A 23828-nucleotide genomic window follows, 5' to 3' on the forward strand; every position below is an offset into this window, starting at 1 on the left:
TATTACTACTTTAAATTATATTACATAATTAGTGTATCTGTTTTCCCGTTAGTTGTAAACTGCATGACGGTGACTATCTCCAAGATGCTTGTACGTATATGCACTTAATAATATTTGTTTATTTCATGCCTAAGTAACTGAGAATAAGTAATATTTATAAGATTAAGAAGCAGTGGTATAACTGCAGTCTCTGAGTCCCCAGGAAAGTATTTCATTGGTAGTAATTCCACAAGGGAAGATGGATTACTTTCTATTACAAAATTCTGCTTAATTTAAGGAATTATGTGTATCACCTATGAATCTTTCCATGTTTTGTTCTGACCAAAATTAAGTTTTTGAACCACTTTCCAAAGGCGTTTAGGAAAATAAGGTTTTCGTAAACTACCTTGGTGTCAGTCTCTAGCTACCAAAACAATACATGTGGCAGAGTGTGCTGGGGCATGTCAGTTTTCCATAGCAACCTATTTTTGGCAAGCTCATCATTGATTCTGCTGCAAAATCAGTTTGAGAACTACTGTACTCTTTATGAATACATTTGTAAAGAGTTTTAATACTTTATTTTAAATTTAATACTTATCATGGGCTCTCTTTGTGCTAGTCACTTGTGCGAAGTATTTTAAATGTATTTTTCATTTAATCTTTATAAGGTGCTCATAACCTCTGCAGTTTGGCTGGGGCAGGGACCATGTCTTATACATCTTTGTATATTCACAGTGCCTGGCACATTGATGATGCCCAGTAAATTGGTGGTGAATGATACAACAGGCCATACAGAGGCTTCACAGATGGAAGCTGGAGTTAAACCAAAAGCAAATGGGGTCTACTTTTAGATATCCACTGTAGTGGCAAACATTAGGTATGCTAATGGAACTAAATCCCAAGCTTTATTCTAAACTTAAGGAAGTCAGTCTTTGCTGTAGTTAATACATTTCAGAAAAAGAGAACGTTTCAGAAAAACACGATGTATCAGAGAAATAAGGCCAAAGATGGGAGTTCCAGAAACAGTAACCGTAGATTTGACCAATGAATTTACTAGATTTTCTGTAGATAACAGTTTTTAAGACTTGATTAGTCACATAATTGCCCTTGTATCTGTCAGATTGTGTTCTCGTTATAGGTTTGGAAAGATGATATAAGTACATCAAATCTCCAAGCTTTTTGAACTTCTGTCAGCAAAAAAAAAAATCCAGCTGACATCCTTAATATAATGTAGTTTAAGAAATATACGCAACAATGAAATTTAAAAGGATGAAATAAAATATGTAAATAGACGTTCTAATATTCCTTCAACCCTTGGAATGTCCGGTGCACTTGCTATGATTCATGCACCCCACTTTGGAGAACACTGATGGAAGGGTAAAGGCAGTATTCCCACTTCCTAGTCAGGGGAAGAGGCCCTGGAGTTTCTCAGAGGACACACCTTCCTCTAACCCCCATATTTGAAATCAGATGGGAAACAGCCTTTGAGTGGGACCCAAGCCAATTCACTCAAGAAGTTTTTTAATAGAGCAAAAGTTCTCAGCTTAGGTCCTTAAGGCAACTTCTAGAGACCTCAGGTGTGAACTCTGCAGGAGGACAGCTCACTTCCCCAAGGGCTTGTGATCCTTAGTAACTCAGCCCATCTCCTGGCTTCTTATTTGGAGAGGCTTCCTATTTGTAACAGGTTCTTAGCTCACTCTGCAGTTCTACCTTCACTTCTCTCTCGTATAATACAGAACCCTCTTCCTGTTAATAGTCTTTTCAGAGCCAAGGCCTCTTAACCCTTTACCTACACTTGTGTTGATTTTTCTTTCATTCATAACATGCCTCATAAGAATTCGCTAGTATCCAAGACAAAGAAGTTGGTATGTGATGATCCAATCTTGATAGATATTCCAATACATTTCATAGAAAAACATCACATAGTATATTGTCATTGACACTTTCCCATGCTCCCCACAGGCAAATAAGATATCCTCACCCAACATGGTCATCCCTCCCCGTTACTGTCCACCACTTTCCCCATTATCATAAGTGGAGGTCACCGAATAAACAAAAGATAATTCCTTAGGAAAAAATGGTATTATAGGATTGGGATGTCAATATATCAGAAAATAATTTTAACCAAGTCAAGAGAACAGAAGGGAAATAATTAATTTAAAAATAATTGAACATTAATTACTAAATCACCATAATTCTTTAGTATAAACTTAAAGTTATTTTAAGAAAATATATGAAAAATTAAGTACCAAAGAACATACTTCCAAAAAGATTCAAGGTGCTATGTCCTTTAAGAATTAAAAAGAAGGTAACAACAAACGTCTCTGTATTCACACCATTTTATTAGAAATAAAACATTACTGATATAGTTGAAGTTCCTTTGTACTCTTCCTAGTTCCCATCTCCCTCCCTTCTAGAAATTACCACAACTTATTATTTCCATGTGTTTAATTTTAAATCAGTTACCTATTGCTTGACTTGGAGCTGATGGGCCCTGAAATAGAGCACCCTAAAAGTCACAGGTTTGAAACAGAAATCATTCATACTTGAAGCATCTATGGGTCCTAGGGGTTGGCTGACCTAAGCTGGGCTTCCATTCTCTCCCAGATACTGACTGGCCGAGTAGTTTGTCGCTATCTTGTTAACTCTTTACTACCTTCAAGGAGGTACTTTTATGTTTTTCCAGCTTTTAAAATTGTTTTTAGTGAGAGGATTTGTCTGAATTATCTAATCCATTATTACTGGAAATAGAAATCTTAACATTTAACACCAACCATTGTTTTTTTTTCCTTTTCTGCCAAATGCCAGTTCACAATTTCTGCCTATTTTTCTATCGGGTATTTGTCTTTTCCTTATTGACTTGGATATGTTCTTAATGCAATCTCAATATGAATTTCATCAGCTGTTTTGAAAATATGTTTTCCCAGACTGTGGTTTGCAGTCTTCATTTTTGAGCTATAGTTTAAAAAAGGACAGTTTTACATTGTAATGTTGTCAGATCAGATTTATCTATCTTTTATAGTTTGTGCCTTCTGTTCCTTAGGAAATCCTTCCATACTTCTGGGTCATAAAGATATCCTCTTATACTTCCTTCTAAAACTAAAAATTTTAATATTCACATGTAAGTCTTTAGTTCCTCTAGTGTTGAATCCAGGCCAATTTTATTTTTCCATATTAATAACTGGTTGTGGCAGCACTATTTGAGTACATTGTCCTTTCCTTATTGATCTATGAGGCCACCTGTCAAAACAAATCAAGTATTTACGTATGTGTGGATCTGTGGGGAGCCATGGTTTCTTGCAACCCTGAACCATGCAGACTGGCTCGGTTTCTGCCCCCATAACATTGCCTCTGCCTTATCTGAGAGGCGCCTAACGTCTGCTGAGGAATGTGGTGAAAACGGCCAGTTCCCAGACACAGAAAACTAAGGGCTTTCTGGACAATTGGTAGGTTCTGTCTCCTTGAGATATTTACTTTTGTGAGTTTCAGTGACCTTGTATCTTCTATGTCAAAGTAAGGTTGAGGCTGGAAAGATTTACTTTCGCTGAGATAATGCATATCTTCTTCGATTAACTGCACGTACTCAAATTGTATATATTGGTTAGAGATAATAAACTCAGGGCTTCAGCATGACTGAACACCGGCCGCATTAGCATTTGTGTGTGTCTTTTATTTCATTCCCACTCCCCCATTCAGGTACTGATCGACTCGTGGCGACTGGCCCGTCACATGGATCTTGTTTCTGGCCATGGTTTTCTGTTCTGTTGGTTTGATTGTCCATCACTGCCAAAACCACAATCTTACTTTTAATGAGTTTATACATTTTGATACCTACTTAATCAAATACCCGTCTTGACAATTGTCTTTGCTTATGTTGGCCCTTTGCTATTTCATATATTTTAGGATCAACTGGTAAGGTTCTGTGAAAAACCCTACTGGGATTAGACGGGCATTGAATTGAATTTATAGCTTTGCAAAGAATTGATACTTTTATGAGATTGCATCTTCCTATTTATAACTATTTTTTGGTACTTATTTAAATTTTCAACAGTTTTATAACTTTCTCCATAAAGGTTACATTTAATTTTTTTTTTAAAGATTTTATTGGGGAAGGGGAACAGGACTTTATTGGGGAACAGTGTGTACTTCCAGGCCTTTTTTTCCACGTCAAGTTGTTGTCCTTTCAGTCTTAGTTGTGGAGGGCGCAGCTCAGCTCCAGGTCCAGTTGCCGTTTTCTAGTTGCAGGGGGCACAGCCCACCATCCCTTGTAGGACTCGAATTGAACTGGCAACCTTGTAGTTGAGAGGATGCGCTCCAACCAAGTGAGCCATCCCGGAGCTCAGCGGCAGTGTTCAATCTCAGCAGCAGTGCTCAAGGTGCTGTGTTCAATCTTAGCAGGGGGCGGAGCCCACCATCCCTTGCAGGACTCGAGGAGTTGAACCGGCAACCTTGTGGTTGAGAGCCCACTGGCCCATGTGGGAATCGAATCAACAGCCTTCGGAGTTAGGAGCATGGAGCTCTAACCGCCTGAGCCACCGAGCCGGCCCACATTTAATTTTTGTTAAATAAAAATATTACATACTGTGTACTTTTGATACCATTGTACTTGATAGCTTTTTCATATTTACATTTTTGTTTCTTGTTGGTATGCAGAAATACAACCCATTGGTGTATTGAGTTTATATTTAGGAGCCTTCTTGCTTTTTCTCTCTTTTTTTTTTTTTTTTAAAGAGAGCACAACTCACAGTGGCCCATGCGGGAAGCGAACCAGCAACCTTGTTGCTACCAGCACCACACTCTAACCAACTGAGCTAACCGGCCACCCCCATTTAGGAGCCTTTTTGAACTCAGTCTAATAATTTCACTGTAGATTCTGTGGTTTTCTAAGAAGTCAATCATGTTTTCTGCTAAAAAGCTTACTTCCTTTCTTCCTTCTCAGTAGTTACACTTATTCTTTCTTACCTATCTGTTTTCCTGGTTGAAACTCCAATAGTTAATGATATTGGGCATCCTTGTCACATTCCTAATTTTAGAGTGAATATGGCATTAACATATAATTTTGTGAGTGTATAATTTTTAAATTGCTTCTCAGAGAATCCTATTATTTTCATAGTGGCCTCCTTGCTGTTTCTTTAACATACCAAATTTTCTTTTGCCTCTCGGCCTTTGAATCCAGGATGTTTTTCCAAATACCTTCATGGTTCACTCTCATTCATTTCTCTCTGGTCTTTGCTCAAATGTCAAATCAGAGGCTTTCCTTGATCTCCCTATATAAAACATTTAATAGAGTCTGCTTCCATTTTTGATGTTTGACTGCTGACAGCTGTTTTCTTCCCCTTCTGTCCCACTTTTGGGAAAGCTGATAAGCAAGCCTGGCTGCTCCTTCCTTCCACACCTGTGAGAAACTCAGACTGCATGCGGAACCATGAACCTGCCCTCTAACCACCATAAAAACCCCAAGCCAGTCTCCTTTCCATGTTCGCTCAAGCCATTTTTGGACTTGCTTGGGAGCTGCCCTACTTTCCCCAGAGGCAACCAAATAGCATCCACCTTTATAGTCCATCCAATGCTTTACTTTTCTTCATTGCACTTGATACCACCTGACATTATTATTTGCTTATCTGCTTATTAATTTGTCTTCCCTACTATATAAATGATTGAATGATCGATCCCAGCATCTAGTGAAGTATCTGGCAAAATCATCCACCCATTCATTCATTCAACCAATATTTACTGAGTGCCTACTTTGGCCAGGCACTGGTAAGGCACTAGTGCTATAGTGGTGACCAACACCCTTGCCCTCATAGAGCTTCCATTCCAGAGCACTGGGTAGGTGTTCAGTACTATTTGTTAAATGAATGAATATGAGCACTGATATTTTTGTCAGGAGGAAGAATATTAAAAAGAAACACAGTATCACATTATGAATATAAAATTTTTATTTTTTTGCTACAAACTAGTGCTTATTTTTAAATATTTAGTAATTTAGACTCAAAGGACATGTAATAGCTAACATCCAAAGAAGACAATCAAAAAACATTTTTTGAAGATTTATTATGTGCTTAGTACTGAAGAGCTCCTAAATCTGCACAGTGTTGGTATTAGTAAAATTAGAGAGTTGATTTTTGGCTAATAATTATTATAGAAGAACACTGAAGAAAATTTGAACCATAATTAATAAGAGTATAATTTTATATTTCATGGACAGTGGTCATGTTTAGCAATAGCCTTATTTATAAATTAAAGTATACTCACTACAATGTTGTATTTTGATGCTGTTTTTTTTTCCCTTCTCTTCTTGCAAATAACCAACCAGGCACAAATTGCTTCCAGTCAGCAATCCAAACAAAGGAGGAATCACGACTAATATTTGCTAACCTAGTTACTAACGTTTGTGAAAGGCAAATTGAAAACTGAGTTTGGTTCAACAGGCACCAAAAGGGGTAAAGTTGCTCACTCTGACCACCTTATTCCATGAAAAAAGTATACTTTAACTTCTAAAATAGATTTTTAAAATTCAATACAGAGTCAACAACTATCAAACTTCCAATACTGATTTTCCTAATACTCAGAAATATCCAATTAGCAGTTGTGAGACTAATTTGAAAAATTTAATAATGTTAAACAAATGTAAGTTATTACTCTTAAATAGTAAAAATAACCAATCACATAATTCCAGATCATGTTTCTATTTAAGGTATAAATATAGGACTGATTTTTAGAATAAAAAAATAACGAAGAATATCTCCATCATGTATCTTTGTTCCCAATAAACTTTTCAGATAGATCTATGAAATAACACAGAGCAATGTCAACATACTTTTCATTTCCTAGGCCAGAAAATTAGGGTGTAAATAGTGAGATCATTTTTGTTGGATTTTATATTTGTATCAATTAATTAGCCTTAGTTAATCATTTCTTTTTCTAAATATCAGTTGATTTAATCTCGCCCAAATGAATGGGTCTCTTTTGGTTGATCAACGCGATAGAGAAACTCTGCAGGTAAGAAGTAGCCAAGATACTCCACTGTATCTGGGGTAGTGTCATAATGGTAGTGTCCACCTTCTCCATGATGGCTAAAACAGTGAGTGTGCTCCAATCGCAAATCAAACCCCTAGGATGACAGACAAGCTCTCTGTTAATACTGACATTATTTTGCATAGAATTTATTTAAGGGGGAGGGAGACCTTTTTTATTTTTTACAGTAGTTTTTATTTTATTTTTAAGTAGGTAATACATTCACATGATTCAAAATTCAAAGGCTGCAAAAGGATATATTCAGTAAAAAAAATCTTTCCATCTCCTGACCTCGCCACTCTCTTTCCTTGTAGGCAACCAATGTAAGCAGTTTCTCCTATATCCTTCTAGAAAGGTTTATTATTTTTTTACTCAAATGGTAGCACTCTGTACATACTGTGCTGTATATTGCTTTTCTTCATTTAACAATATAGCTTTGAGATCGTTGTATATCAGATCGTGAAAGAGCTTCCTTATTGTTTTACACCTATACGGTATTCTATTGTAGGTACATACCACTTTCCAACTGATGTTTAGATTATTTTCAATTCTTCTGCTATTATGGCAATGCTGTCATGAATAACCTTTTAACTCATCATTTTACATCTTATGAAAATACTTAGTATTCCTAGATATGTAATAAAATACATCACTAGCTAGTATTTTGGTAGATATTTGCTTTGAATCTATACTATAATGTTTCTTCCTAGTGTATAGTATTAGAATATAACAAAGAGTATAATGAACAACAAATAAAATAATAGGAGACCTGAATCCAATCATGAGTCTAGTATTTAATAACATGACTTGGGTGTTGCCTATGCGTTCATTTTCTCAAAGTTGAAATCTGCCCTGCCAACTTACAGGGTTGTTAGCTACCTGTTCCTTTATCTTTGAAGATAATTCTAGAAACTCTCCTACTTCTTAAACGAACAACATAAAAAGTGCTTAATTCTAGAAGAATATCCTAAAAATTGAGCATTATCACTGTAGGTGCTGCAATGTAAAAGACAGATGTAGACTTACTGGGTCTCTGGAGACAAAAACTGGGAGACAAACCAAAGGAGCCTTCATCTCATAAAAATGCAACCATTTATTCACCTCTTCATCAGAGTTCAATGGGCAGGAAGAAAATTCTGCAGGCTACAATAAAAGATCATTAAACAAGTAAACATAATGTTGAGAATTAAAATTTTATATTAAGTTAAAAACTTTAAGACTTCTTATGTATTCTATTGACTATCTTTGCCATCAAAAGAAGTTACACACCCTAGTTTTCAAAGGGATCAATGTGTACACACTAAAACATATAAATGAATAAATGAAGGAATGAGTCTATTATATTTTTATTGTTCATTGCTTCAGTTTTCCTGTGAATATATCCTCATCCTAATCTTAAATGTCATCCTGTACTTATTCAAGTACACAATATTTTATTATTAACTATAATTACCACAACGTACATTAGATTTCTAGAACTTATTCATCTTATAACTGAAAGTTTGTACTCTTTGGCGAAATTTCCCCATTTCCCCCCACTATCACTCCCAAGCCTCTGACAACCACCATTCTACTCTGTTTCTCTAATTTAGACTTTTTCACATTTCACATATAAGTGATATCATGCAATATTTGTCTTTCTGTTCTTATTTCACTTAGTATATAATGTCCTCCAAGCTCATCTACATTATTGCAAAAGGCAGGATTTCCTTCTTTTTTAAGCCTGAATCATTTTCCATATATATATCACAATTGGATGGCTGGATAGATAGATAGAAATAGATTAGATAGATAGATTAGATAGATAGATAGATAGATAGATAGATAGATAGATAGATAGATAGATAGATAGATACCGTGTTTCCCTGAAAATAAGACCTAGCCAGACAATCAGCTCTAATGCGTCTTTTGGAGCAAAAATTAATATGAGACTCTGTATATTACATTACATTATATTATAAAGACCTGGTCTTATAGTAAAATAAGACCGGGTCTTATATGAATTTTTGCTCCAAAAGATGCATTAGAGTTGATTGTCCGGCTAGGTCTTATTTTTGGGGAAACACTGTAGATAGATAGATGATCACAATTTCTTTATCCATTCATCCATTGACAGACAGTTAGGTTGTTTCCATAACTTGTGAATAATGCTGCAGTGAACACAGGAGTGCAGATAATCTCTTCAAGATACTGTCTTCATTTCCTTTGGCTATATACCCAGAAGTAAAATTGCTGGGTCATATGGTAGTTCTATTTTAAAAAATGTTTTGAAGTACCGCCATACTGTTTTCCATAATGGCTGTACAACTGTATAATAATGTGGTATTTACAAATAGATTTGTCCGTAATTTTCTTGTAAATAATTTGGAAAAGTAAGTAGTTTCACAAATGTTGTATCTTTCCTTGCAGGATAAGCTGGCTTGCCATTTAAAATTATCAGGATAAAAAAACCCACTAAAACAAAATGTTTTCTAATGGCTTTACTGATAAAACAAAAAGGAAATTAAGTTGTAATCACTTTTACACTTCATTCATTCATTTATTCATTCATTCACCTACCAAAAATCATTTTATAAGTCCTGAATGCCCTGGGTCTGTATGCATATAGTATTCTATGCTTAATGTCTTGTAAACTTATTGTATTTAGCCTGTAACATTGTAATTTTCATGAGTTCTTGCCCCAAAACCACAACCATCCTAATAGCAAAGTCTATCTACAGAGTTTGGGATTCTGTCAATAAAAATAATAAGCAATTTCTCAGGCTTCCACTCACATCTATCTCGATCTTAAAAGCAAACACATTGAAAAGAAAGTTCTAATGTATTGACATGAAAAAAGGACTCTAGCTAGACATTATCACACAACATGATTCACAGTTTTGTTTGTCATTTAAATTTTAAAGTAATGCAATCTAGTAAAAGGATTTGTTCAGGGTGTATTTAAAGGTAGAATTGTCAATGTATATTATATGTATATTTAAAAAATCCTTACGATCATCAGCATGTGCATACATACATACCACACATGCATGCATTCATGCACCCATAGTCCCTTACCATAATGTGAGTCTTCACTTTTCCCTTTTGAATTACAAAAGTGCCTCCCATCCCTACAGGCTTATCTCCATAATGGTTTTCAAGAGTCTGTCTCATACAAGTCACAAAGTTAAGTTTTCCAGTTCTTCTTTGGGCTTTCACCTCAATGACCTAGAGAGGACATAAATATGCATAGCATTGTTCTAAGGTGCAAAATTTTATGTAAATAACTACCAGAGTGAAATATTATATAATCTAATGCCAACAAGCAAATATTCAATTGTGTGCTTAGAGTACCCAAATATGAGTTGAGGTATCTCAATTCTGTGTCAAGTCTTCATCAATTTTACACACACACACACACACACACACACACACACACACACACGGTCCTCAAAAAATGTATACACATTTTAAAAAAGGAAAAAAACTGTATTAAAATTGTAATACAATGAATGATGCTAGCATTCATTAGATAAACGCCATCTTTTGAGTGAATGTCACCATAAATTGCTACGTAATTCAACTTCAAAAAGTAATACATAAACAACATGTCTTAATGTTATCTATTCATGAGGCATTAATTTTCTTTACCTCCTTCCTGCTACAATTTTTTACTACCATCATTTCTATCTAGTTCAATCAATAGTCAGGAATAAATGAATTATTTGGCATATATATATATATACATATATATATATATGTATATATATATATATATATATATATATGCCAAAAAAATGTATACCAGTGGACACTTTGGTCAACGTTGCTCAAGCAGTAGTTTGCCGTAATCAGAAGTGTCTAGACGCTAATGGTAACCACTTTGAGCACCTCTTGTAATTGCAGAAGTCAAATGTGACTTATAGGGGGCTGGCCCGGTGGCTCAGGCGGTTAGAGCTCCATGCTCCTAACTCCAAAGGCTGCCGGTTCGATTCCCACATGGGCCAGTGGACTCAACCACAAGGTTGCCAGTTCAATTCCTCGAGTCCCGCAAGGAATGGTGGGCTCCGCCCCCTGCAACTAAGATTGAACAGGGCACCTTGAGCCGAGCTGCCTCCCGGATGGCTCAGTTGGTTGGAGCATGTCCTCTCAACCACAAGGTTGCAAGGGATGGTGGGCTGTGCCCCCTGCAACTAGCAACGGCAACGGCAACGGCAACTGGACCTGGAGCTGAGCTGCGCCCTCCACAACTAAGACTGAAAGGACAACAACTTGACTTGGAAAAAGGCCTGGAAGTACACACTGTTCCCCAATAAAGTCCTGTTCCCCTTCCCCAATAAAAGCTTAAAAACAAAAAAAAAATGTGTCTTATATTCCTCTTTTGTTATCGGTATATATTGAGTATCACAATTTTAATACAGTTTTCTTTTCTTAAAATGTATATGCCTTTTTTTGGCACCCTCTGTGTGTGTGTATATATATATATATGCAACTAGGACATATATATATATAATTTACATTAATTTACTCTAATAATAAGTTTTATTCATGCTTTCTTGGACTGAGAAAGAGTGATAGCTAAATCCTACACTGGACTTTAGAGATTCTTTTCATCATATGTCAGTGTGGTCATAGATTAAGAATTCCCTGGCTTAAAAGGCATTGCTTACTTAATATTATTCTTAACCTAAATTTTTTTAACCTAAGTTTTAAATGAGACTTTCACTCTGCCTGAAGTACTCTCTGAATCTTTCATTACTGAGATTATTTAATTGCAGGGGAGGAGAAAATGATTACATTTTCTCACTTCCTTTAAAATTCTGGACTTATATTACCTCTACTTTATCAGAAATTTTTAGTTCACTACCTCATTTCTCAAAGTAGCTGAAGTAGCTATCTGTGCCTACAAAAATCAGAGTTTTCACAAATGCTAAAACTGAAATCAACTTTTTATGTACTAATAGGAAGTAAATTTGAAGTGAGACACTAATTTTCTTTACCTCCTTCCTGCTATAATTTTTTGCTACCATCATTTCTATCTAGTTCAATCAACAGTCAGGAATAAATGAATTATATATAAACCAACTATAAGTAGATATTATGTATAACAGCTACTTGGTTCATCTAATTGACTAACTCACTCCCCACATGAATATCCTGTTACATTTTTGTTCCTCAGGAAAAAAAGAGTATTGCTTACTAGATATTATTCTTAACCTCAGTTTTAAATGAGACTTTTTCACTCTGCCTGTAGTACTCTCTGTCTTTCATAACGGGGTTATTTAAAAAGCTCTGACTTAGGTACTTTGGAGTTTCTTTAGAAAACCATATTTGTGGCAAAAAAAGTTCAAATTTTTAGCTGAGAACTTTTAAAGAACAACATTCTTATGAACAAAATCACCTTTCCAGGTTGGCCCTCACTGGCAAAAAGATTAGCCAGTAATGCACACCCAAAATCATGATATTTCTCACTATATTTCTCTAGTAGGCACCCTCCATCTTCAGGGTTAACACGTGCAAAGTAACTTCCATTTACAGGAGGTTTCTGTTCACTTTCTGTTTGAATGACTGGCATAAACTGAAAAAAGAAAAGTAAATAAGGTAAAATTAGTCAATCCTCGTATGTCTTTGAAAACAGAATATCTTGAATAATGTGACACAACTTTATACTAGACTTTAAGATATTTTGTTTCAAGACCTAACAAGAAAACATGAAATATGAACTATTTAATTTTAGGTTCAGAACAAAATATTGAAAGCTTTATAAATATCAAAAAACTGAAAAAACATTTTATAAAATGTTTATAGTATTTCTTACAGTGTTCCCATAACGTAACATTTGCTTTAAAATGTCTTAATTTTATATTTTTTTTCTATCTTGCACACTAGGCAAATTATATTAATGATTCTGCAAAAGAACTAGTATGATTATTGACTAATAAGCACATCTGTAAAGGTTGTGAGAGAATGGGCAGACTGAAGCAGCCATTCACTCTTCTATTCGTGAGATGTGAAGAAACTGATTTTTTTTTATGTTGTTATATTGACGTTCACAGTAACAGATATTTCCTTTTGTAAATAATCATCATACCACTGGAGTAGGTTCCTACTATTTGGTCTGAAAGGGGGAGTTGACTAGATCATTAAATATTCCATTCATCTTCTTATTGAAGAAGCATACCAAAAGCAAAGATTCACAGAGAAGCTAGGAATCCTCTGATGTATAAGGATTAAAATTGTTCACAATTCAGGGTCCTCAGCAGACCAGAGTAGGACCTTGGACTCATCTAAGACTGTGTATACCCTAAGAAAATCTGAGCACTACAAGTTAGTGCTCCATTACAGTAGGAACAACTGGAGCATGTGCTATAGTCCAAGTCTGTATCAAACAGTATCAAACTTGTAGAGAGATATGACATCAGCCACTTACAATTCATTCAGAAAGCAGGATTTCTGATAGGGCAGTAAAAGGAAAATGGCAAACAAAATGTCAAATCAATAAAATATACACATATAAATCAATAAAATAATTATATATATGCTGACCTCAGAATTGAACCCAAGAGTCTGAAATGGGCCTGCCCCTGCTCCAAGAATAAAAGCTCCAGGTAGCTTGATTTCTTTTGCAATCTTATTTAGATCATAAACCTATACAAGCGGAAAAAAATGTTATTTAAATCACAATTTCTACAAATATCTGGTTTACTTTTTATTACTGAGTCCATTAACACTTCCTTGCCACATTGGCCAATGGATCTTCTATTACTAAAAAGAGGAATCAACTCAACTTCTACAATTTTTATGTGAATGTGAAGAGTAAAAAAGTACACTTACTTTTTTTTTATTTACAAGAGGCACTAAGTAAGGCACACCTCCTATTTCTGCAATTCTCGTTTTCCCACAGATGCCTAAAAAAAGTAAGCCATCTTAAAAATAGGCAAACATCTAATTCAAGTATTATAAAATGTCAGGAGACACTAAGAGTATATAACTTTTCCATTTTCATAGTTTTATAAATAACGGGTTGGGAGATGTAAGCAACTAGGACTTACGTCCTATTCTAACTACCTGTGACGCCAATATTGTCATTCCAAGCATGATTTCATACAGTTGGTAGCACAAAGGTAATAGAAATAGGGCAAGGGCTAGAATTGGGGCCAAAGCCTGGATTGGATGAGGTTTCTAGAATTAGTATACAATTACTTATTCCTTTAAAAATCTGGGTTTGTGGGGCAGGGATTTATATAAAATTGTAGTTTAAAATATTTTGCTGTGGTAGAATATAATATTAGTTCTTTCATAAATCCGTATTTGGAAATCTTCTTGTCAAAGTTGTTTATTCCCAAGGTTTATAAAAATGACAAGTAATTAGACGTAACTTCATAGGTTAGGAACGTTCTACGTAACATTTTTAATTAACATCACAGGTACAGCTAGACACAATTTGGGAGAAGACATTTTATTTTTTAATGTAGGGTGGAAAATAATTACCTTTTGTCTGAGAAACAGTAGTCTCATCAGTTTCATACTAACACCAGTACACAGTAGAGATAACTGCTCTATTTCTTCAGCTATGCACAGGGTAGACATATAAAATCCTTTTAGGTCCCATTATAATTAGGAATTTTGGAAATGTTTTCTATGGGATCAGCAGAAATTACTCATGGATAAAACTTTTTCTCATAGGTGACAGTAACGTTGAAGTTTAGAGAAACCATCAGAAGACTATTTTAGTAATCCAGAGAAATAACAAGTAATGAACTAAAAATGGCAACTTGTAAAGACAGGGAAGAGGAAATTAAGAAAAAGAACAAAGAATAGGCAACTATGGTGAAGTAATGAGTTAAATTTAGACATATTGACCTCAAGTTGTCTTTAACATACGTGTATATACGAGTAGGTGGAGATGTCCTGTAGATAGCTGGAATTACTGATCTACAGCTAAGACAAAAAGAGACCTAGGTGAGATGTACAGATTTCAAAGTTGTATCCAAATGGTAATTAAAACCACAGGAATAGAAAGAAAAGCCCAGAGAGACTGTACAGAATAAGAAGAGACTGAGGAAAGAATTCAGGAAAGAATTAAAATTTAGGCGCCTGCCAGAAAGAAAGGAACCAGGAAAAATGATGAAGAAAGAACATGGAGGTAGGAATAGCACCAATGAAGAAGAGGCAAAAGAACCAAAGACAGAGGAGAACCAAAGTTAGAGAGAATGTCAGGCAGCCATGGCCAAACAGTATGAAATATGTAGAGAGATCAGATAATACTAGTAAACATACTAAGGTCCTTCAGCAAGACCAGCTCATGTAGAAAAATCATAAGTATATATTACATACATATCTGGCTTCCTTAGTATTGTAATTTAAAGACTCGGAAATTATTGACCAGAAAACTCTTCTTCAAAGTATAATCCTTTGGGTGACAGAATTAAGATTAAACTTTTTTTTTTCCTTTTCCTTGTACCTTTCTGTGTTTTCTAAATTTTTTTACTTATTTATTTATTTATTCTTTAGGAGAGAATGTATTACTCTTATAATTAGAAGAAACTTGGCTATAAAAAAATCATGCTAAATGCTTTTAATGTATGAAGAGAAATTGCTATCTGGTACACAAACCTTCTCGAATTTACATGTGTACTTAAAAATCAAAGGTTGCTTAAACTGGAAAGACGCCAAAATAACATTTAACCCCAATCTGCAGCCCAAATACATTAACTGGTGTTTCATTACCCAGGTAAATGAAAACTGAAATGTGGCAGAGAAAGAACTAGAGTCCAGGACTTCTATCTAAAACTACTATTTAACAAAGATGTCAATTACTTAATAAAAGAATGAGTGAGTGTGTTTAGTTCCAAATTCCTCATCACAGTAGGGTGTAATGTTGAACTTTGGAAGCAGACTGACCTGGATTTGAACCCTGATATGCTTCACACAGAGCTTCCTAAGCCTCTCTGAGCTTCAGTTTTCTCTTCTATAAATTAGGGCTAGTATCACCTTGCAGTATTATTGTAAAAATTAAGGCAGCAAATACAGATATCATACTGACAAATTATATTTACTCAACCAGTATTCATTTCCTTTCCTTCTCACTTTAAATATTGGATGATCATTTGGCAAATTTGTTGAAGGGATATAAGTATTTAGTAGATGATTCAGATACAAGATCCCTTCTGGTCTTGAATGAATAAATAAAAACATAAAAATCAAAGAAAGTTTCCACAACAGTCACTTACGCAATTAAAAACAAAATTCTCATGTGACATCAAGGATTCTAGCCTATTGAATATTATGTAACTTGTGAAAATTATGAAAGTACATAAAACACAATACTTTTCCACAAGGGTACAAACTGAAACTTGACCAATATAAAAAAACAGTACAGAAATTAAGCACGATTTAATTTAAAAGTTAGGACAATGTCCTTTATGCACAGATAATTTTAGATAATCTTTAAACATAATTCTGGTTTCAGAAAAAGATTAGGACTGAAACACAAAAGCTAATTGCAAAAATTGCTTACCTTTTACAGGAAAGGTAAATGGCTCCTTAGTCAAATCAGGGCAATCAACTACAGAGACCTGGACCTCAGCAAAGTTATCCTTTAGCCCCCTCTGCAGAACTACGAAAGGCAAGCAAAAGGGTTATTTCACATTTGGTAAAAATAGTCGCCACATCAAATCTTCCCTCAACTTTTTTGTGTCACACATTCGACCTAAACTTACATAATTTAAAAAGGGAAATGGTCTTATTAATGAATATAATTTGATGTTAGACACATAATCAATCACAAGATATAATGTAGACTAAGACACAAATACAAGTGTAAATCATAGTGATTATAAACCACTGAAGATAAACACTGCACATAGGTGAGGACTTCTTTTGGGGAGAATTCCAAAGACCTATTGAAATGTAAATATTTAAACTTAGAGTGTAATTAATTACATGCAGCAGTTTCCTTCAACCTTACAGACCAAACGTTGAGCAAAAGAAGCAAGATGCAAAAGAGTACACACTATATGATTTTACTTATACGTATTTCAAAAACAGGCAACTAAGTTGACAGAAGTCAGAATAGTGGTTATCTCTTGGGGTATAAATATTAATGGAGAAAGTGAAGGAGCTTTTTGGAATGCTGGGAGTATTGTATGTCTTGATCTGGATGGTAGTGACGTGGGTGTAAATGTGTTAAAATTCATCAAGCTATATACTTCAGATTAGTGCACTTTACTACAGACATGTTATAACTCAATAAAAATATAAAAGAGCAAACAGATGTCTCAAATTTATAAATTTAAGAGCAATGTACTTTTAAGGATGAAAAGTTCTTATGAAAATGTCTCTGACAGTAGTGTCACTCCATAGTTCAGGTTTTGTAGAATCAGACTTTCTAAAAACATGAAGTCATCCTAAATCTAGCCTGATAGATATTCTATACCAGATCTGTTGTCTATATGAGAAAAGAAACCAAATCAACTGGAAAATTCCTCTACCTAGACTAATGACTGTAGACTTATAAATAAGAATTAAGACTCAGTGTGTGGAAATATATTAAAATCTATTTTTCACCAATTACAAAGGGAACAAGTTCTTGCTATAAGATATTCTATAAAAACTGAAAATTTAACCCAAAAAACATAGATTCCATTTCTGTTTTGTACTGAATGTATGTTTTATATGTAGAAGGAAAATAAAAACGTAAGTACTCAAGAGAAGAAAGGTATTCAAAGAAAAGATTCCTAGCTGTCCTATCAGGGAAGACAGAAAGACTGATACAAAAACACACGCTAAGAATACTAGCAATCCAGATTGTTTACTAGCTGCCATTGAGTTTAGGAAAAAATAAGGTTATAAGAGGAGAGCCGCAACCAAGCAAAACGTTGAGTACACTTCTTGACTTCAATCTGAGATATGAACTACCAGGAAAGACACACGTTGAGAAATAAGGGTAGGTTTTATAGTTACCATTGGAATACAACCAAAAGGTTGTCAAATGTTAGCATTCAGGGCTATACAGTTTTGGATTAGAACTACTGGCTTTGTTTTACATTTCTATTTTTATTTTCATTTTCTTATCTATCTTCCTTCTAATTAATCTTGTGAAACTGCTTTAAATTTTTGTTTGAACAAGGCGAGATACATAGAATATATGCAGACAGAGAGATATAAGCAAGTTCATTGGCAACCTATCATATCAGGAGAGGGGGAAAAAGTATATTGGGAATATGATTAAAACACCACAGATTATATACAGAATATTGTAACTGGTAAAAAGTTAATAAAGCAAAATTGTGCAACTCTGGGCATCACACATACTTAAATCTTGGATTATTATATTTACTTTCATTCTGTAAAGTTGATATCTTAACAAGAATCTTCAAATGGCGAGTTTAGGTTTTTTTGAAGGGGCAAAATTTTGGACTTTCTCAATTAAAATAGTACAGAACAGATACTGAAAAGGAAAATGAGCTCTGTATTGAAAGTACTATTGCACAAATCATTTCTTAGAATATTTTTTGGTTTTTAATTTTTTTCCTTAGAATAATTTAAAAAACTCATAGTTAGTATTGTATTTACCTCCAGCAAGCTCCTCTAGACTTGGCACATGAAAGGAATACTCAGCACAAGCCATTTTCTTTCTTCTTTAGGTGTAAGAATGTACAAATACAGCTACTGTAGGCTAATTATCACAGGCATTAACGGTGTACCCAACAGGAACAGCGGCTGCTCTGGAAATGAACATTAAGAGTTCAGTTATATAAAGAGGGCAAAAGGGTGTTTAGGTTTCTGTCCTCACAGAAAGGCAACCACAGCTAATATTTAATTCCGGGTAAGAAATGTCCAAGTAACCTCTTTTAAAACTGATACGTTAAACAGTTGACATTTAAAGTCAAAAGACAATAGGAAACGCAAACCAAGAGGGCACAAAGTTCATTTTCTTTAGTTACATATCTGGGTTGAACATGGAGTTTTCTAATTGTTGGAGTAAGGAATATAGGTCCTGAAGCAAAAGGTAGTTACTGAGGTTTATGAATATGTGTAAAATGGTTGCAGATAACAGTACAGGATTCTTAAGTACTTCTGCAATAGATCATTTGTGTTTTCCATATTTGACATTTAGGTTAAAAATTAAGTTTCTTAGATTATCACTTTTACAAAAGAAATTTAGATTACTAAGAGAAATGGAAACTTATACAAAGATTAGCTTTTGAAATTCAAATTACTTTCATTTCTTGGTAAGCAGCTTTAATGTTCAATTATTTTGATAACCTAACCAATTACAATGATATTTTAAAAATATATGGTAAGTATATTTTACAGTAAGTAGGCTATATACATAGAAATTAGTATCTTACCTCAAATGTTCAGGTGATGAGGTGTGCAAGCAGAGGGAGATAAATAAAATGAAGGCAAAAGAAAAATATAAACCCAAACAAACGTAATAAGGGGGGTGGGAAATCCCACTGGAGGCTAGTTGCAACAAGGTATAAAGGCAAAACTGGAGAGTATCTCTAAGAGCACTGTTGGAGTTCTCATTAAAATTGTTAATGGAAAACCTCATTAATCTGAATAGTCTGGTCCATGCTTACTTAGTAAGTGAAAGCTGACCTTCAGCATCCCTGAAAAATTCTTTCAAAAATTTATTTTTAACTTTTCCAAAGATTCACAGGTTTCTTAGAAATTGGGTTTTTAGTTTTGATGATAATTCCAAACACATCCCCTACAAACATGCTATTGCATGCATTTAGGACTTGACATTTACTTTAATATTTTTATTATCCTTTAATTACTTAATAGGCATAAACTGGTCTCAAATAAAATATAAACAGTTGATAATGGGCCCCAAGTCCTATATAATCATAATTCAATTTTCTCAAACATATTTTTGAATTGAATAATCTATAACTGTTCAGGAATTAGCCATTTTAACTTTTGAAATAATGTCAGATGGGCAGAAAATTACATACAAATGATTCTGTATACTCTTCACCTATATTTCCCAAGTGTTAACATCTTACCACATTTTCTTTATAGAAACCAGCAAGTACTAATTAAGAACATGTCAAAATCTGCTCAATGAATAAATACATTTATTATGAGGATAATAAAAGCACTAGATATTTCTAATTATAGTAGAAATAATAGACTCGAGTTTAAATTCAAACCTGATTTTACACCCTTTAAAAGATGATCAGTTGTTTTTTTTTTGCTTTTTGTTTTCCCCAAACCCACCAAAATAGAAACAAAGTCCAACCCTGGGAGGCGACTCCCTGAATAATTGGTTTAGAAACATAGAACTTCGTAGAACTTCAGCCCCGCCAATGTCCTGGAAGGCAGTGTGGTAGTGTGTGTATAGTGTGAGAGGGAAGAGGAGGTTGGAGTTGGGGTGATGAGAGAAAGGAATTATAAAGGTTCTAATACAAAGTCAGAGTGGCCCCAGGGGGACAGCTTTGAGCCACAGGGAGGCACACAATATTTATTCTTCAGATTCCATTGCTGGGAGTCAGTGGCCCAGAAGTAAGGTCTAGAGAAGGGAAGAATAGAAATAGGCAGTTGGGTAAGTGGAGCTGCAGAAACAAGGCCCAAAAGGGGTAAACCAACTATGGCAACCAAGCTATAACTGTTTATTAACTGCGTATTATGTACTAGACACACTGTTAGGCACTTTACATTCTCTCAAAACCTCTCACAACCATGTATGTTATCCTTCTCATTTCATAAAAGATAAAGTCAGTTAAAAACACTACATTGACTTGAGATCACTCAGCTATTAACTGGTCGAAACAGAATTCACACTAAGTCCAGCCCACTGCAAAGCCATGTTGCGGAAAAGCGGCAAGGACCGAGAAACCCAAGCGGCTCCCAGAGGGCAAGGAGAACACTGCTTTATTACACTAGTGGGCCCAGTGGGATTGTTCCCAAAGAACTGAGCACTGACTGGGGTCAGGCGCTTTGTTTTATATGTTTAGGCCTCCAGGTTGGAGGGGGGGAATCTGGCCGGGGTGCCAGGGAGATCCGTCCCTAGCAGCTGTGATCCCTCAACTTTGTTTTGACAGGGAGGCCTCTAACTATGGTGCCTGCGGGAGATAGCTCTGATAAGGAGGGAGGAGGAGGGGGGTTGAGCTCTTAGGGGGGGCCTGCAGGAAAAACCGTCCCAACACTATGAGGGCTGGAAGACCACAGAGAAAACTGACAGGCCCGGGAAGTTCTGACTTAGATAGATGCAGGCACTATAAGTCTAGAATCTGTCCTTTTCTTGACCTTAGTTTATTAGCATAGTACAAAACACACCCCTGGGAGATTTCATATGCTAATTAAGCACGCTATGCATGAAGCAGTATGTTAGAATATGTACGGCCACTATGCCTGTGCAAAAAAGTCATGAGGAACCAGCAGGCGGAAGCCAGCAGTTTTCCCAGAGCAAACAAGAACAAAGGACTGAGAAACGTGTAAAAGGTGGACTCAAAGCCAGATGAGGAGCCACTCCAGCATTAGTTGTGAGCTCTCTTGATGCATCAAGCCATCCCATCGTCCTTTAATAAAAATTCTTTTCTCCTTTACTGACAACTGGTTATTTCATTGTTTCTCTTGCGATTTCCATCCAGGGAGAACTGAAAACCCAACCCACAAGTTGGGTAACAGGAGTATACCTGTGACCATCTGTTGCCTGTTTTTTCCCCCAGGCTGTGATCCCTGAAGGTAGAACTGTGTTTCTCTTATCTGTCTTCTGTTCAAGAAGAAAATTCAACTGAGTAAATTTGAGGATCTAATTAGCTTTATTAAACGATTCATGGATCAGGCAGCATCCCATCCAGCAAGTAGAAGGGCGCTCCCAGGGGTTGTACAAAATAGAAGGTTTTTATAAGCAGAAGGGTGTGGTGGGGAAGTTACTAGCAAAAGAATAGAAAGGATTATTTTTAGGCCAGGTTATCTTTTGGGGTAAAGGGAATGCCAAGGGTTTTATCAAGCAGATTACCTCACTAGTTTTGATCAAGATATTCTATACTGATTACTTAAAAATTCTACTCCTGGGAAAGGCTAAAATTGCAATTAGATTAGTTATTAGGTTTTGGTTTGGTGAATGTGCTTAGCAAAAGTGATCCCATTTTGCCTTGTTTCTTTTTCTAGCACTTCCAAGTGTGTAGCAAACTGGGCACCAGTTCAGCCTAATTATTTATTGAACATTAACAATGTACCAGACTCAAGGCCCTGGGACAGAGCTGGCTTCATGGGTGTGCAACTAGGGTAGTTACACAAGGCAATATGCTCAGAATGGCTCTTGATTTAATGCTCTGTTGTCACCATCTTGAGATGCTTAATGTTATATTTGAACTTTTGTTTAAGACTGATAGGACAAAGGAGCATGCTTGGGAGGAGAGGAGAGAGGCACGATGTGCACGCCCACCATCATTCCAAATTACCCCCATTCACATAAAGCATTTGTGAAGCTGGGTAAGCATAGAATTCTGGTGGACTCATGATACATGGGGATTTCGGAAGACTCAAAGTCCTCAGATTCCATAGTACTGATAGCGTGTACATCAAAAAGTAAAATAAATACAGGGGAGTTAGTTTTGTGCATTTCCCACTGTTCTAGTAAGAACAGTAGATGTTTATATGAGTTATGAAACATGAATTGTGAAATTTCAGTGATTCTCCATACGAGTTAAATGTTCTATGTGTATTTAAAACTGGCATCGCACAATATAAAGAATGGTAAAATTCATGCTAATAATTTAAATTTAAAATTTTTCTTGAGTGAATAGCAAATTGATGCTAGTAATTAATAATAGCATAATTAATATCACAATAATCCTATCAATAATAAACTTTTTCCCCCTGATTTTTGAACAAGGGACCTTGCATTTTCATTTTGTACTGAGCTTCACAGATTGCATGGCCAGGCCTGCTCCTGAATATGGCTGTAAGATATGTGATACTTGCCCTGGAACTTACAGTATTTCATAGACTGGAAATGCCTAAAGGATTAGACTTTATGCCTGGAATTGTTCAATATCTGGAGGAAAACTGAGTGAAGAGACCAGATTACCTTCCACATCTGTCCCATCCTGAGATGACACTAACTATAAACTAACACTAGACAGCTTTACTGGTTTGTCATATGATAAAAGAGGTATGAAAGTGGACAAATCAAACCAGCTAGTTCCTTTTTGAAACTACTTTGGGAAAGAAACCCCACCAAAATTTAGCTAGTTCAAACTGTTTTAACACTCAGTAACCGTTTAGGGAACTAAGGGGAAAAAACACACAAAAAAAGTTGTTTTCTCTTGTGATATGTTAATCAACTCCTGGGAAGCTGACCCCTCAGTTTGAAGTGAAAGAGAGAGTTAACAAGTCCAAAGGTGGAGAGAGGAATTGGGTGTGCTATAGAGTAACACTGGCTTCTCGTACAAAGGTTACGTATTTTGAATAATGGTCAAGGCATGATCCTTTCACAATTTAACAGAGAACATTTTTTTTTGAAGACAAAACTATCCATAATATGACAAAACACACTGGGCACCGCACACAGACACCCCACTCACACACACACCCCCACACACCCTGGACCACAGCTAAGCAAAGGCGAGACCACCGCAAACAAATCAGGCTGAGTGGCTGTTTCCTCTCAGTTTGCATCCATTCCGTTCATTTGAGCCTACAATTTCTTCTTGTCATTTGCTGAAATGTTCTTGGCTGTCCCACTTACCTAATGCGTTAGGGAAACCTGCACCAGAATCCTGCCTCTTTCAACCCCGCCTCCTCTGAGTTCCCTAAGGCTCCGCCCACTTTCAATCGCTCGTCTTTTCGCGGAGACCAAAATGGCGTCTCCCGCCTCTCATTTTCTTTCC

At 35.6% G+C, this 23828-nt stretch overlaps 1 protein-coding gene across 5 annotated transcripts; it reads right to left on the reverse strand.

The window, feature by feature from the left end:
* Positions 1 to 5895: 5895 nt before the first annotated feature.
* Positions 5896 to 23819, reverse strand: BKGD (beta-keto-L-gulonate decarboxylase). 5 transcript variants are annotated; one of them, XM_019737514.3, is made up of 9 exons: positions 23687 to 23819; positions 18553 to 18704; positions 16496 to 16594; positions 13810 to 13883; positions 13522 to 13623; positions 12377 to 12553; positions 10054 to 10203; positions 8023 to 8139; positions 5896 to 7093 (listed from the first exon to the last, which is right to left on the reverse strand). In XM_019737514.3, the coding sequence occupies exons 2-9, from the start codon at positions 18605 to 18607 to the stop codon at positions 6920 to 6922; spliced, it is 948 nt and encodes a 315-aa protein (XP_019593073.3). In that variant the 5' UTR covers positions 18608 to 18704; positions 23687 to 23819; the 3' UTR covers positions 5896 to 6919. The 5 variants fall into 5 exon arrangements, with proteins under 5 accessions (XP_019593073.3, XP_019593075.3, XP_019593074.3 ...); XM_019737516.3 differs by having other exon boundaries at positions 18553 to 18699; positions 23687 to 23708; XM_019737515.3 differs by lacking the exon at positions 23687 to 23819 and adding an exon at positions 19332 to 20018 and having other exon boundaries at positions 18553 to 18699.
* Positions 23820 to 23828: the final 9 nt, after the last annotated feature.

Source organism: Rhinolophus sinicus, chromosome 14 (assembly GCF_057876585.1).
Source record: "Rhinolophus sinicus isolate RSI-liver-muscle chromosome 14, RSI-T2T, whole genome shotgun sequence".
Classification (NCBI taxonomy): domain Eukaryota; kingdom Metazoa; phylum Chordata; class Mammalia; order Chiroptera; family Rhinolophidae; genus Rhinolophus; species Rhinolophus sinicus.

What these genes read in the sequence shown, in the direction of transcription:
- BKGD (XM_019737514.3), bottom strand. Translation starts at nt 18,607, where the DNA reads ATGGCTTGTGCTGAGTATTCCTTTCATGTGCCAAGTCTAGAGGAGCTT. An exon ending in ATTTACCTTTCCTGTAAAAG is followed by an intron (nt 13,884 to 16,495) that starts GTAAGCAATTTT and finishes TACTTTTTTTAG; the next exon opens with GCATCTGTGGGAAAACGAGA. An exon ending in CTCTTGTAAATAAAAAAAAA is followed by an intron (nt 13,624 to 13,809) that starts GTAAGTGTACTT and finishes CCGCTTGTATAG; the next exon opens with GTTTATGATCTAAATAAGAT.